Source organism: Lytechinus variegatus, chromosome 17 (assembly GCF_018143015.1).
Source record: "Lytechinus variegatus isolate NC3 chromosome 17, Lvar_3.0, whole genome shotgun sequence".
In the NCBI taxonomy this organism is placed as follows: domain Eukaryota; kingdom Metazoa; phylum Echinodermata; class Echinoidea; order Temnopleuroida; family Toxopneustidae; genus Lytechinus; species Lytechinus variegatus.
In genome coordinates, this window is record NC_054756.1 from 17,599,375 (window position 1) to 17,612,915 (window position 13,541).

Below are 13,541 nucleotides of genomic sequence, written 5' to 3' on the forward strand. Positions count from 1 at the left end.
TTTTTGCTTTTTCTTAAGGTGATACAAAACTTTATCCATGGTGTATTTTTGTTTTATCTGTATGACATGCCCTCTTATAGAAAGAACACATGATCTGTCGATATAGATATGATGAAAGAGGCAGTTTAAGTGGAAAAATATCCTAATGTAATGGGGAGAGTTGATCACAAGTGACATCACACATCGTTGTCGCATTGCCAATGTGAGGATCTCAATAGCATTAGTGATTGCAATATTCAAATGCTCATAACTTTCTCACCATTTGTCTGATTGTTCTCAAACTTTCTGTTTCTTTGATTTTTCTGTTTTCACACAAGCTATCTTGTCCCAAAAGAACACCGCTTCGGATTTAATTTGCAAATATGCATTTTATTGCGTGTCCCTCATTACATCAACATTCCAGCAACTTGTTTCTTAACACTCATTTATAGAGTTTCTTTGAAGGCTGTATTTTCACGTGGACTGCACCTCGCTCTGGGTGTGATTCGTGTATTCATAATCACGTGACCGACTCCTGTCAGCTACGCGTGCCCTTGTCATATTAAGGCCATCGGCATCTATGATGTCAATTCCTCCATTGTCTGTATGTATAGGATTGTCCAAACCGTCAGACTGCTCACTGATTCCATCCATACCGGCGATGGCGCCATTAATAGCGTTCTTATCTACGTTAATCTTGATGGAGTCGTATAACGATCCTGGCCTGGACATTTCGAAGTTTTCAGGTGGATATTCCGGAAACTTTGGACTTCTCCTGATTATCTTCGGAGATGAAGCATGCGTTTGGCGTCGCCTTGATTTAAAAAGAAAAATGTAACATGCACAAAAAATGTTGATATCAATTAGAAAACACAAAGGATTTGTTATCATTAATATGCTATTGCAATAATTGAGCAGGACATTTTTTCTATCGTTTTACAGACATAAGCAAAGATAATTTTGCAGTGTAATTTTAAATCGCTCGACTTTGGTCATCTGGTTTGAAATATGCCACCTGACATGACGAATTAATTAATTTCCTTCAAACTAACTTTCGATTTTTGTATGTCAGAAGTTAGCGGGAATTTATCAAAATGTAGAGCTTCAATTTAAACCAAAAATACATTGAAATACTCGGTTTCACAAATTCTAATTATAAATCCACATCCAAGGCTACGGTGCAATTTGATATTATTTCCAAGTCTCTTCATAGATTAGAAGCTTCATTAAAAATTTTGATAATCATGACAACATATTTTGAAAATCTTATAACGCTATCAAAATAATTAAAAATGACTTACTTTCTTCTGAAGATACATATGACTATAACCACGAAAACGAAGAGGGTAATGACGGCTACTATAATGGAGATGATAAGTGATAATGTATCTGAAAGATATAAACAAAATTAATGTTGGTGATGTGTTTGAAATAGAAGCTTAAACATTGATGAGGGGCATAAAGGTCACACTTATATAAATCATTATGTCAATAATCCACATTTTAATTACACAATTATTCGAATCACATTGAAAGCAGTTCGTGTTCTGTATATCAGTTTCATGGAAATAATCTTGGTGAATGGTTATAAAGATACTTTAAGCAAGGCACAACTTCAGAAAAATCATAAATACATATACATTTTTGTATGATTTGATGGAGACATTTGAAGTTCGCCTGAATTCTAAATATGCACGTTATTGTCGTTTTAGTCTTTTCTTCCTTATTATGTTATTTAGCATCATGTGTTTGCTTTATAATCATCATTGTCATAGCTTTCCGGATCAACGTAAGGAAGATGATAACTACGGCAATAATACTAATGATAATAATAGTTCTAATGAGAAGAAAAAGAATAACAACAAAAAAAGAGAATGATAAAAAATAATAGTAATAAATGATAACAATAATAATAATATGATGATGATGACGACGACGACGATGATGATGATGATGATGATGATGACGATTATAATTATGATAATGAATATCATTATCATCATCCTCATCGTCATTATCCTCACCATCATCATCGAGATCATGGTAATACCAGACGTCATTGAAGAAGGAAAGACGACACTTAAGGGATAGAATAATAAAGAAAGAATATTTCTTTATTACTCCATCCCTAGAGTGCCATCTATCCATCTTCATCACCAATACATATCTGCACTTCTCTTCATGTGCCATTTGAAATAAGATCCTTGAGTTAAGAAGAGAACTCACTTAGTTCGCAAGCTAAATCGGATGGATTCCAAATGCCATTGGCTAGACAAGTTGACGAAGGTGGGTCATAGTTTGTGGAATAACCAGTGTCACAGGTGAAGTAGAGGGTATCTCCTGTCTTGTAAACTGCCAAAGTGCCGTTGTGATGGGTGGCTGCTACTGGGGAGGGCGCATCACAAAAAGCATCAACTGCTAGGGAAAACGAGAAGAAAGATACATGCTTTTAAAGTTGTGATTTGCAACAAAATCAGTACTAAGTAAAGTGATTGGTTGGCTCTATGTAGTGAGGGAAGAGCCAAACATCATATAATTAACGTAAAAGTGAGGCATTAGATGAAAATATGACGACGAGAGCGGGTTTAAGGATGAAAATCTGGATGTTGTGGAATCTTCATCATTGATTTAAGCTTTCATCTTGCGAGCTCAGCACCTGTTTGCAAAGTGTCTTTTAAAGTTCCACACGCTTTCATTTCCTTCTTGGGTGGGCATTTGTGTAGGTTATGGGTTTGAGTTAGTGTGCCTGATGGTGTATGGAAAGTCCGGGGTTCGATTCTCGGCACGGTCCTTGACCAAGGCATATATGTCTACACTGCTATCTTATCTTGCATCATGAAAATGCTTTATTCATTATTGATACCAACATTTGTACGTTTTAAAGAATGGAGATAATTTGTATGTTTATCATCAGATTCACATTAGCATTACATGTTTCTTATGAAGCTCCCACTGTGATTTGTTTTAGTGCTGTAGTCGACTTCGTACAAACTTTAATAAATGATTTTTTTTTTAATATATAGCGTTTGCCAGCATTGCGATTCAAGCTTTCATCTTCCCTGCATTTGCTACATTTGGTACTCAAGTGCTCATACTGATGTTCAGATTCAGTTAGTCATATTGTAATAATGAACAGTTACACACCAATTAAAACTTAAAAAGTTAGTGTTTTTACAGTGACAGCCCACCTAGACGACATTTTTTTCAAGCAGAAGAAATCTGTTTCACAAAAAAAATCTTTTGAAAAATATCAAATTCATTAATTTTCTTTAGTTTATTTTGTGACGTCACATATTAGTAACTGCCCGTATTTGATTTTAGTTGTACATTCATTGCGGGGTTTTTAATCATGTTTTCATTCTAATAAACTTGTTTATACATGTATATATAAATATGAAGAGAGCAATAGTAGGCGTAGCTTAAAGGTCAAATCCACCTTAGAAAAATGTTGATTTGAATCAATAGAGAAAAATCAGACAAGCGAAATGCTGAAGATTTCATCAAAATCGGATGTAAAATAAGAAAGTTATGACATTTCTAAGTTTCGCTTATTTTTAACAAAATAGTTATATGAACGAGCCAGTTACATCCAAATGAGAGAGTTGATGATGTCACTCACTCACTATTTCTTTTGTTTTTTATTGTTTGAATTATACAATATTTCAATTTTTACGAATTTGACGGTTAGGACCTCCTTGCCTGAAACACAAAATGTTAAAATAATGAAATTCCACGCGTTCAGGGAGGAATGAAACTTCATTTCACATGACAATGACGAGAAAATCAAAATATTTCAAATTTCAAACAATAAAAAACAAAAGAAATAGTGAGTGAATGACATCATCGACTCTCTCATTTGGATGTAGCTGGCTCGTTCATATAACTGTTTTTATGAAATGAAGCGAAACTTTGAAATGTCATAACTTTCTTATTTTACATCCGATTTTGATGAAATTTTCAGTGTTATGCTTGTTGAATTTTTCTCTTCTTATTCAAGTCAAGTTTTTGTTGGGGTGGACTTGTCCTTTAAATGAAGGTTCCTCAGAGTTATCTGCCCTTTGGAAACATTAATGTGTGATGCAAAAGAAATCTCTCTGCCGGGAATTGAATCAGGGCCCCTAGCTTTGAACGCCGGTGCCTTAACCACTAAACCACAGAGACGGGTTAGTGACTAGGACGACTTCGATCCGATTGACCGTCAGATAAACAAATTTTCGACACCACCATTAAATTTCCTTTGTCGGATGTAGGTGAATTTTTAACAATGACAAGCCGCCATGCCTCAATTGGATCAAAGTTATTACGTAGATACAGTACATGTATGGGACAATTTATACAAATGTGAGAAATTATACATGTAAAGAGACCTTTTTTCGGCATCACCAATTTTTCCAAAGGGTAGATAGCTCTAAGGAATCTTCCTTTAAGTCATACCATTGTTTTCTTCATTCATTTCTTTCAAATCATTTTAAAATACAAGAGTTGCCAGAGCTGTTGTACATGTACAACTTCTTACATCTATATATATATATATATATATATATATATATATATATATATATATATATATATATATATATATATATATATAATCATATGAATCAATTACTGTGTTGATTATTGGTTTATGCGAGGTTTTTTATTCTTAATAAATTTCAAGTAGTTTTGGTTTTGCATTTGTGCAAAGTTGGCCATCCATAGGAGGAGGATTTTTCTTTAGAAAAAAAGAGGCTTAAAGTTGCTGACCTGTAAATATGACAAAGGTATACTTAGGAGCAAAATCAAGATGAATATTTTAGATAATTGATATAGCCTACTTGTATATGAATATATGAATACAAGGGTATTTCTGAGGTCAGCACTCGGCAATCTAATATAATTTGCTAGTAGCTAGTACGTATTCGTATTCATCTAACTGGCATTCCAAAAAATTGAGATGAGCAGAAATTTAATTCTCGTCTTGAAGCTTTGTTGATAGTGTCGGTGTTTATCATCCTCATCTTTATCATGTATGGTCTTTGTAGTTTGGTCGTATGAAAAGAAAGAGTCTCGGTAGCCGCTTTAATCATTATTGGGGTGTAGTTCGCCCCGCCCCCCGTTTTGAATGTTAAGATCCATGTCTGTGTTATTTAGTTTATCATCAACCATGATCTTAATATGGTAACTGTCTTAGAAATCATGCTCTTGATTTATTGATCTGTTTGTCAGATAATGTAACATGTACCAGTGTACAAATGTGATATAAAGTATCAAAATACGTAGAGAAAGGAAAACCTGTGAAAGCCGAGCTATCTTATTTCCTGGGGTTTTTACCTGCTAAAGTGCACTTAATGAAACAAATAACAGATACATGTAATAAACTACGTCAAAGAAGTACTGACCACAAATCGTGAAAATTATGATGTATGAAAATACAAAATAATAAATTTGAAATCAAAACTTTCACATAATCTACAAAATATGATGAAAAAAATAAAAGAATATGTTGGTTATATAGATCATTGCTTTATAGCTAATGAAATTAATAATTTCCTTCTGTTAATACAGCACCTTGGTAACATTGTGAGTGTATTCTTCATCGCTGTTTGTTTGAAAGTTTGCTAAGCCCCCCCCCCCCCAAACACACACACACACATGCAACCCGATATTTCCCACAAAGTGACGTTTCTTGCCTATTAGTAAGTAGCATCCCGAAAGCATGAAACAATTATTGTTGTAATCTTTGCTTCCTCGTATTTTTACATTTTCTTCACCATAATTGTACAAAATAACATCACAATGATGAATAGATCATTAAAAAGAATGCATATGATATAGACTAGAATGTAACACGTGTCTCTTAAACATTCAATTCAAATCAATGCAGTCTTTCTTACCTGTCGATAAAATTTCCAACATAATCAGAAGAGACACAAAATAATGTCCTTCCATTTTGACATCGAATGTTCCAATACTATCCAGTATTGTAGTTTAATAACAATCCAGTGTTATTGTCAAACTCGGTGATCGAAGATTTTGGTTGTTGTTCTCAAGGAGGCATATTCGAGTTTCTTTCAGAGTTCATTCAAAATGTTCATTTCACAATGCATTTGTCAATACATTCTAACGTGGCGATCTTCTCTGAAGTCAAAAGCCAACACCCTAAACATACTAAAAATATATTTTTGAGACACGTACTTTATGAACTATTTGGCCTTCATCTTCGAACTCGGAATTGAATTGATTCATGCACCCCGTTGTATAAAAGATCACCAAACCTTATCCTGCCCCAGACAATACATTTTCCACTGAAAGAATATTTATTTGTGATGGCAGAACTGAATAGAACTTTTTTTTTCTCTTGGCCTATGGCAAATACCTTACCCAGTTTGAAGCAAATATTTGGCTTTGTTACTTGAATAGACAATTCCGCCCTCGACTATCTAATTTTACAGTAGACTAACGGGGTTTATTGCTTAATAATGTGTGGAAAAAAACAAGGAAAAAGTATGATACTGTACATTTATTCAATATGGAAGCATTAGATATTATACAGAAGTTATGAAAATATATACATGTATATGTTATGTTGACAGCCAGGTGATCAGGCTAAACAATTTTAAATGAAATTAAATATCAAACCAAGGGTGACTTTACGTTCATTTTCATTGTGATAAAATATGTAGAGGAATGCAGTTTAACATCATTGTCAAAACTTTAACCGCATGCCATATTGTCACATCCGGTTTTATCAATTTATGGGGTGTTAGGAGACATTCCTAAGATTCCAAAAAATTTAGCACAAATTGATTACAAAATTGTGGTAACAACATTGATATTGTATGTAGGCCTTTACAACCAATATCATGAATATTGATTTCAATTTGTGCTTTACCCATTAAGGCAACATCTACAATGTTCACCAAAAAATAATTAGTGTTCATGTTGTGCTCATTCAGTCATTAAGTCATGGATGTTGTTAATTTTTGGGGGGAAAACCCGCTTCCTAGCTACATCCAACGTCTGGTTTAAAGTTGAATAATATGTTACATGTATATTGGAAGATTCTGTAGGGTTATTTGGGGGACTTTCTTTAGTTGTGTTTATATTTACATTTAATCTTGCATCAAATGAATGGAAATACTTTATGTAATGTTGATAACAATTCAATTGAGATGAATCTTTGTATTGTTGTACAACAAAATGCTATGTGTTGTTTAGAAATGATTACTTTTCATATTGGTCCTAGTACTCAAATATAGGCATACACATCTTTGTCCGCACATTAGATATTTAAGTCTTTTGCGATATCCTGTTGTCTTGCATGCAAAAATATAAGAATTCGAAAAAAGACGCAGAGTGTGACTATATCACGTTTTGACAAGTTTTATCCCATTTTGATGGATTTTTCCTGTTTGTGCTGCTCGATTAAGCCATGAATGTAAACTTAACATGACGTTCGACTTCAAACTTATCATTTAGACTAAATCTCATTATCCTAATATTCTTACACAATGATCCATGTAATGGGGATATTTTAAGGGGTGTGCACATTAATCATTCACTGGGTCTACACCATTTTCTCATGTTTACGTCCACTGCAAAGTTGTGTATACATTTTACTTAAGGCATATACATGTTCCAGTATATGTACCACGAGTATTCTAAAGTAGATAAAAAAAACTGTTTGTAACTAAATGATCGTCGGTTTCTCATTATCTGAGCTAATAAATAACAAGGACAGAATATGCATTTTTCAACATAATTCATATCAATATCACAATTCAACATTAAAATAGATATCGGAATAATCATAATCCTTACAAACATAATTATTATGGAGTCAGAGGAATATCCTTGGAGTGGTTCAGGAACTACCTAGACAATAGAAAACAATTTGTCTCTATCGAAAATACTAATTCCATAACGAAAATTGTTAACTCTGGTGTTCCGCAGGACTCTATTTGTGTCCCCTACTTTTCCTTATATATATTAATGATTTTGCAAGTCTTCCAATACTTCATCTTTTATTTTGTTTGCTGACGACTCCAATATTTTTTTCTCCCACAAGGATCCACGTCATCATTAATAATGAACTTGAACCGGTTTCAGAAAGGATTGTTATTATTTTTATTATTATTATTTATAATTATCATTGTTGTTATCATTATTAGTATTATTATCATTATTATTATTATTATTATGATAAAGTCTTGCTTTTTGGCATCAGTGACGTACACTGTTCATCCAGATGGCCATGCTCATTGAAGCACATAAAAAGGAAAGGACAACAAAATAAGAACGATACAAAAAGAATAAAGAAAAAGAAAAAAGAAAAAGGGGAGGAAGCTGCTTAAGTAGAGACGTTGGAAATCTGCGGTTTATATTTGTGGATAAGAGTTTTCTTTAACTCATTACTGAAACTTAAACATGTAAAATTTGTTGGTGGAGGTGCCGTGGCCGAGTGGTCCAAGGCGCCTGGCTATACATGAAAAAGTCCGGGGTTCGATTCCCGGCCGCGGCAGATATGCATGTGAGCAAGGCATTTTATCTACATTGCTCTTTTATCCTGCTTTAAAATAAATGGAAATGCTATATGCATTATTGGTAACTAGGTGTGCACTTGTTTAAACAAAAATTGTTGGTTTATTGCGCACTGATTCAAAAAGAGAGTTCCGGACTTTTGTACCGGTAAAAATAAATGTTTTATTCAGAAGGACGGCTCTTGCCCTTGGTGGGTTAAATAGTCCGGCGGACCTTGTTATATAATGATGAATATTGACATTTTTAATGAACATGATGGAATTAAAAATATTTGGTAGTTCATTTCTATCCAAAGTATACATAAACTTTCCAAGATTATGACTATATAAATCACCGATTATGATTGTAGAAACGTGCATCAGTGTGTGAACGAAAATCTGTATGACAAATAATGCGCATAGCCTTTTTCTGCAAAAGTAGAATTCTGTTGTAGTCAGTATAAATTATCCCTTGCTATTAAACCATAGTTAAGTGCGGCAGAATCAAAGTTGAATACAAATTAAATACTATATGAGTTGGGAGGAATTCTACACTCATATAAACAAATCAGTCGAATTGACTAGACCAGTAGTCAGCTGGGTGCAACTGATATGATAATTACTGATATTCTAGTCAGAAATGACTCTGTTCTAGTAAAATACGAGTAGAAAATAGTCTAATATAACTAGATTAACAGTTGCACCCAGCTGACCCTTTTAACTAGTCATTCTTGACTGATTTGTTTTTAGAGTGTACTTTTGCAGAAAAGGGATATGCGCATTATTCGTCATAAATCAAAGCCAATAAATCACTTAATCTTAAATTAAAAAAAATATATGCTCTTCAGTAATATTATAGAAGATCTTCCAGGCAATGTATTTTTTGAAAATAATAATATACATATAGTGGACAGTACTAATTTTACAAATAATTTCCTTCTTTATCGATTTCTAACGAAGTCGTTATGACGCCACCTAGCGTTTTAAAGAAAGTATCCACGTGTAAACAGAGTAGAATATTGCCTCTTTTTTACCAGAATAATGTGTTTTCATCTCAATGATAGTTTTAACTTTTCGGAACCCAAAGAGCTTTATACTGCCATCTTGTGTGCTTTCAATCCTATTAAAAGGCATTTGGCCCGATTTTTTTTTTAAAGATGGATCATCTAAATTCTTGTTTGTTGAACATATTGAGCCATCACGTACCTTGCTTACGGCAGTTTCTATTCCTTAGAAACAGAGCAAGTGAATTTCATAAGAGAAAACACGAGCAGGCGTCCCGCGACACAAAGAAGGATGTGATGATGATTATGATAATGTAGAATTGGGGACGATAACATTATGGTTAAAACACCATGACATTTGCTCCGTTGGAAAATCTGCACGTTATTCGAAATTTATAACCTTTAAAACTTAATAAACCCTTATTATCTTTACATTGTTCTAAACTCAAAACTATATTATTAGTCCTAACTATATCCCTGCCCTTTGAGACATTAAGACATAGGACATTTAATCAACTATGCTCTGTTTTTTATCCTCCGTCAAAACATATGGAAATTATTTAAACATCAACAATGTTTGCACTTGTCGGAAAAATAACGAATTCGACCAAAAAAACTGTTAAAGATGATATACCTATCAAAACATTAATGGCAACAACTCATGTTCAACAGTAAAGGGGATTCGATTCAACAAATCACACCAATGCAGTTTCCTAATTCAGGCAAACCGAAATTCGGGAAGCTTGAAGTAGTTAATAAATTATATCGAGTTATTAGTAATATTTAATAACCAATCTCGTTCAGCAATAGAGCCTTGGTGAATACTTTGTATTTGAAATCACCAAAAGATAAGTTTATGGATGGCATTGCAAATTTGACTGACAATGGAAAGCCATGTCACTGGTACCTACATTTAAAAGATTATTATTAAATGTTGGCCTAAGTCTATTAATTCAACGTATTGGAGGTCAGTGGCGTACCGTGGGTCATGGCATTAAGGGGGAAAAGCAGAAATGTTGAGTCACTTAGTGGGCGCGCGAAGCGCTCAATTGCCAGGTATACTGAACTAAGGACACTTAGGACGGTGCCATTAAACAGATATTTATCTCACTTATCAAATAATGCGAGCGTGAAGCGCGAGTTGAAATATTTTGACATTCAGACCTAATAAAGGACATAATAAGCAAATTAATAATGATACCTTACCTCTCTCACATAAAAAAAATAAATGCGAGCGCGAAGCGCGAGCTGAATTTTTGATGTATATATTGTCCCGAAACAGAGACATTTTAATAACTTTTTTAGGGAATTCATGAGGAGCATATCTCACAATAGTTATCTAATGCGAGCGCCATGCAATCGCTTCCTGATTTTGTTAGAATTACACCTAATCCATATGAAACACCTTTTGTAGTCATTATAATCATGAACATGATACATATCTGACTATTCGAATATTGTGAGCGCGAAGCTCGAGCTGAAAATTGTTTTGATATGAAGAGCAGACATCTCGCCAGTCCACTAATGCAAACATAAGCACGGACAGGGAATGTTTGATATAAAAGGGAGCAATCATGAAACAGTCATGAAAAAAAGCATGTCACTACATAAAACACTAAATACTCGAAGTGCGAGGAAATACATTTAGTATATATTGACTTGATAACGGAATGTTTTAGTACAACAGGATTATATATATATATATATATATATATATATAATCCTGTTGTACTGTCTTTTTCTCCTTTTGATCCGTTTTTTTTTGCCAGCTGATTGGGGGGCGTGCCCCTCATGCCCCCCCCCCCCCCCGTAGGTACGCCACTGCTGGAGATACAGTTTATCTTCTTATTTTTTTAACAATCCCATCAATTTCAGTTCCGCTTAATAATACGAGCTTATTCCAATTTCACTCTTTGAACAAATTCAAATCCAAGGGCTTCCATTATTATTATTATAGCGACTCGAATGAAAACTTATACGCCCTCCCAATCCCTGATCACATACACCCCGTCAGCTGACACGCATGGGACTGTACCAGCACGAACACGAGCAGACAGCCCAAAAAGCAACAGTGCATGGCGTGTTATTGTGTGCGCCACAATATGGATCCATACGTCATCCAAAAAGAATCGCTATTCAACTTCTTTTCAGTTGCACGGATGAGAGGAAAAGAATAACGTCTCGTATTTGAAAAGGCGATTATAGGGAGCGAATTGCATAGCGGGTGGGTTCGAAAATGCACTATGACTCAGGGGGACGAATACGATGAAGAAGGGAACAGGTTTCTTCAAATACAATAGCTTACTACTCTCGGTTTGAAAAGGGGGTACATATGATATTGACTGTCGGATTCATAAGCGATGTAAAACCTTCGCAACGGGGAAGTTGAGGTCATCATTACTCAATTACAGAAGCTCAATGATACGTTGCTTAAACTATTCCGACTCAAGGCAAGATGGCTTCGTATATCATCCATATTCTACTTTACATGTGTCTTAACCTGAGACTGAGATTTGTTGTTGGCCAAGGTAAGATAATTCAGTTTGCGGTTAATGTACTTCAATCCAAAACAACCCACAATGAATGAAGCGTACACGCCGCGATATGTTCATGATATTGATCGTATATATGTTTTTTTTGCGTTCCATATAGGCTTGATGCCATTCTAGAGATATATATGCCGTTCTGGCCCATAAGAAAAAAAGGATAGAAAATAAAACATTACCGTTCTATCGAAGATGTTAATTAGAATGAAAAATCTTCGATGAAATTAAATATCTGTTTTTTTCAATATCTGTGATAAAAGTAAGTGTATATAATATCATGAATAACAAAATCGTACCAGTAACATTATAAACTGTGTCCAGGGCATAACGGTGACACAGAATTTGCTCCTGCGTCATTTGTTCCAGTCATAATAACTCGGAGGGCATAAGGTTGGATATATGACTGAAATTTCATTTTTGGCTCAGAATAATGTAACGATAACGATCAGGATGTATTTACGTTTCTAGTCTAGGTTTTAAGCTTTGCAAAACGTGACGATTTTCATTTGGAGCAATTGTCGCCGGAACAAATGTCTTGGGACCTAAAAAATACATGAAAGTCAGAAGTATCTATATATATATATATATGTGTGTGTGTGTGTGTGTGTGTGTTGTGTTTGTGTGATTGTGTGTGTATAAAGTTACATATTTCTTGCATCCAATAATAAATTTTACATTATCTTCCTTTAGCCGGAAGACTTTATGTATATCATTTTTTTGTAACTGTGAGTATATGTACTTGGACCCAATGCGTTACTCTCAACTGTTTATCTTTTTCTGTTTTAATTATATAATCGACGTACATTTCAATACATTGTAAGGAAATACACAGAAAGACATTTGTTATGATTTATAGAGGTCAACATTTGTTATGTCTTTTCATTTCAATACAAAGAACAAACACATTGTGAAATACGTATTCATTATTGTAACTCATCAATCATGTCAATGAACGCATTAGATTAGAATGGATGTGGTTACGTTAACAAAGAAATATATTGCACTGAAATTATTCGGAAGAGACGTTTAGAAATAGCTAATATGATAGAAGGAATGACTTACAAAATAAAGCGTGTAAAAGCGATTGTTATTAAAAAATAGAAGAACATTAACACTTAACATTAAAGAATACAGCCATGCCTTAGCAGTCATTATCATGATTATTTTGTCCACTCTTCCCATTCTACTGATATATTTTACAGTTTCATTTTTTTTTCAATTTCGAAAATAGAGCAACATTCAATATTCAAATTATTTGCCAAGGGCCCATTTGCTAATTGTAAAAAATTACGACATCTCACATAATGCTGAAATCTAGTATTAATTTAGATATAAAACAATCCATCCGTATAACAAGGCCTAACAATAGTGGTCCGAATCGCAAAGCACGTCCTTGAATTCTACAACACAATATGCCACTAACGTCACAGGGTAATAGTACAAATATCACACGCTTTTCATTAAGTTAATTTAAGCTATCCCACAATGTAAACTATTACCGGCCCTAAAAT

The 13,541-nt window shown here is 34.0% G+C and overlaps 2 protein-coding genes across 5 annotated transcripts in view; one reads left to right on the forward strand and one right to left on the reverse strand.

Moving 5' to 3' along the window:
- Positions 1-249: 249 nt before the first annotated feature.
- LOC121431137 lies at positions 250-6,241 on the reverse strand. 2 transcript variants are annotated; one of them, XM_041628643.1, is made up of 4 exons: positions 5,856-6,241; positions 2,206-2,394; positions 1,281-1,368; positions 250-793 (listed from the first exon to the last, which is right to left on the reverse strand). In XM_041628643.1, exons 1-4 carry the CDS (start codon positions 5,908-5,910, stop codon positions 454-456), a joined length of 672 nt encoding a protein of 223 aa, XP_041484577.1. In that variant the 5' UTR covers positions 5,911-6,241; the 3' UTR covers positions 250-453. The 2 variants fall into 2 exon arrangements, with proteins under 2 accessions (XP_041484577.1, XP_041484576.1); XM_041628642.1 differs by having other exon boundaries at positions 2,206-2,397.
- Positions 6,242-11,635: 5,394 nt separating this feature from the next.
- The window catches only part of LOC121430796 (cell wall integrity and stress response component 4-like), a 28,438-nt gene continuing 26,532 nt past the window's right edge, over positions 11,636-13,541 (forward strand). The window contains exon 1 of one of the 3 annotated variants that reach the window (XM_041628201.1): positions 11,636-12,012. In XM_041628201.1, the coding sequence (XP_041484135.1) occupies positions 11,940-12,012 (73 nt within the window). In that variant the 5' untranslated portion in view covers positions 11,636-11,939. The remainder of the gene's footprint in view (positions 12,013-13,541) is intronic. The other 2 variants (XM_041628202.1, XM_041628203.1) reach the window with 2 other exon arrangements.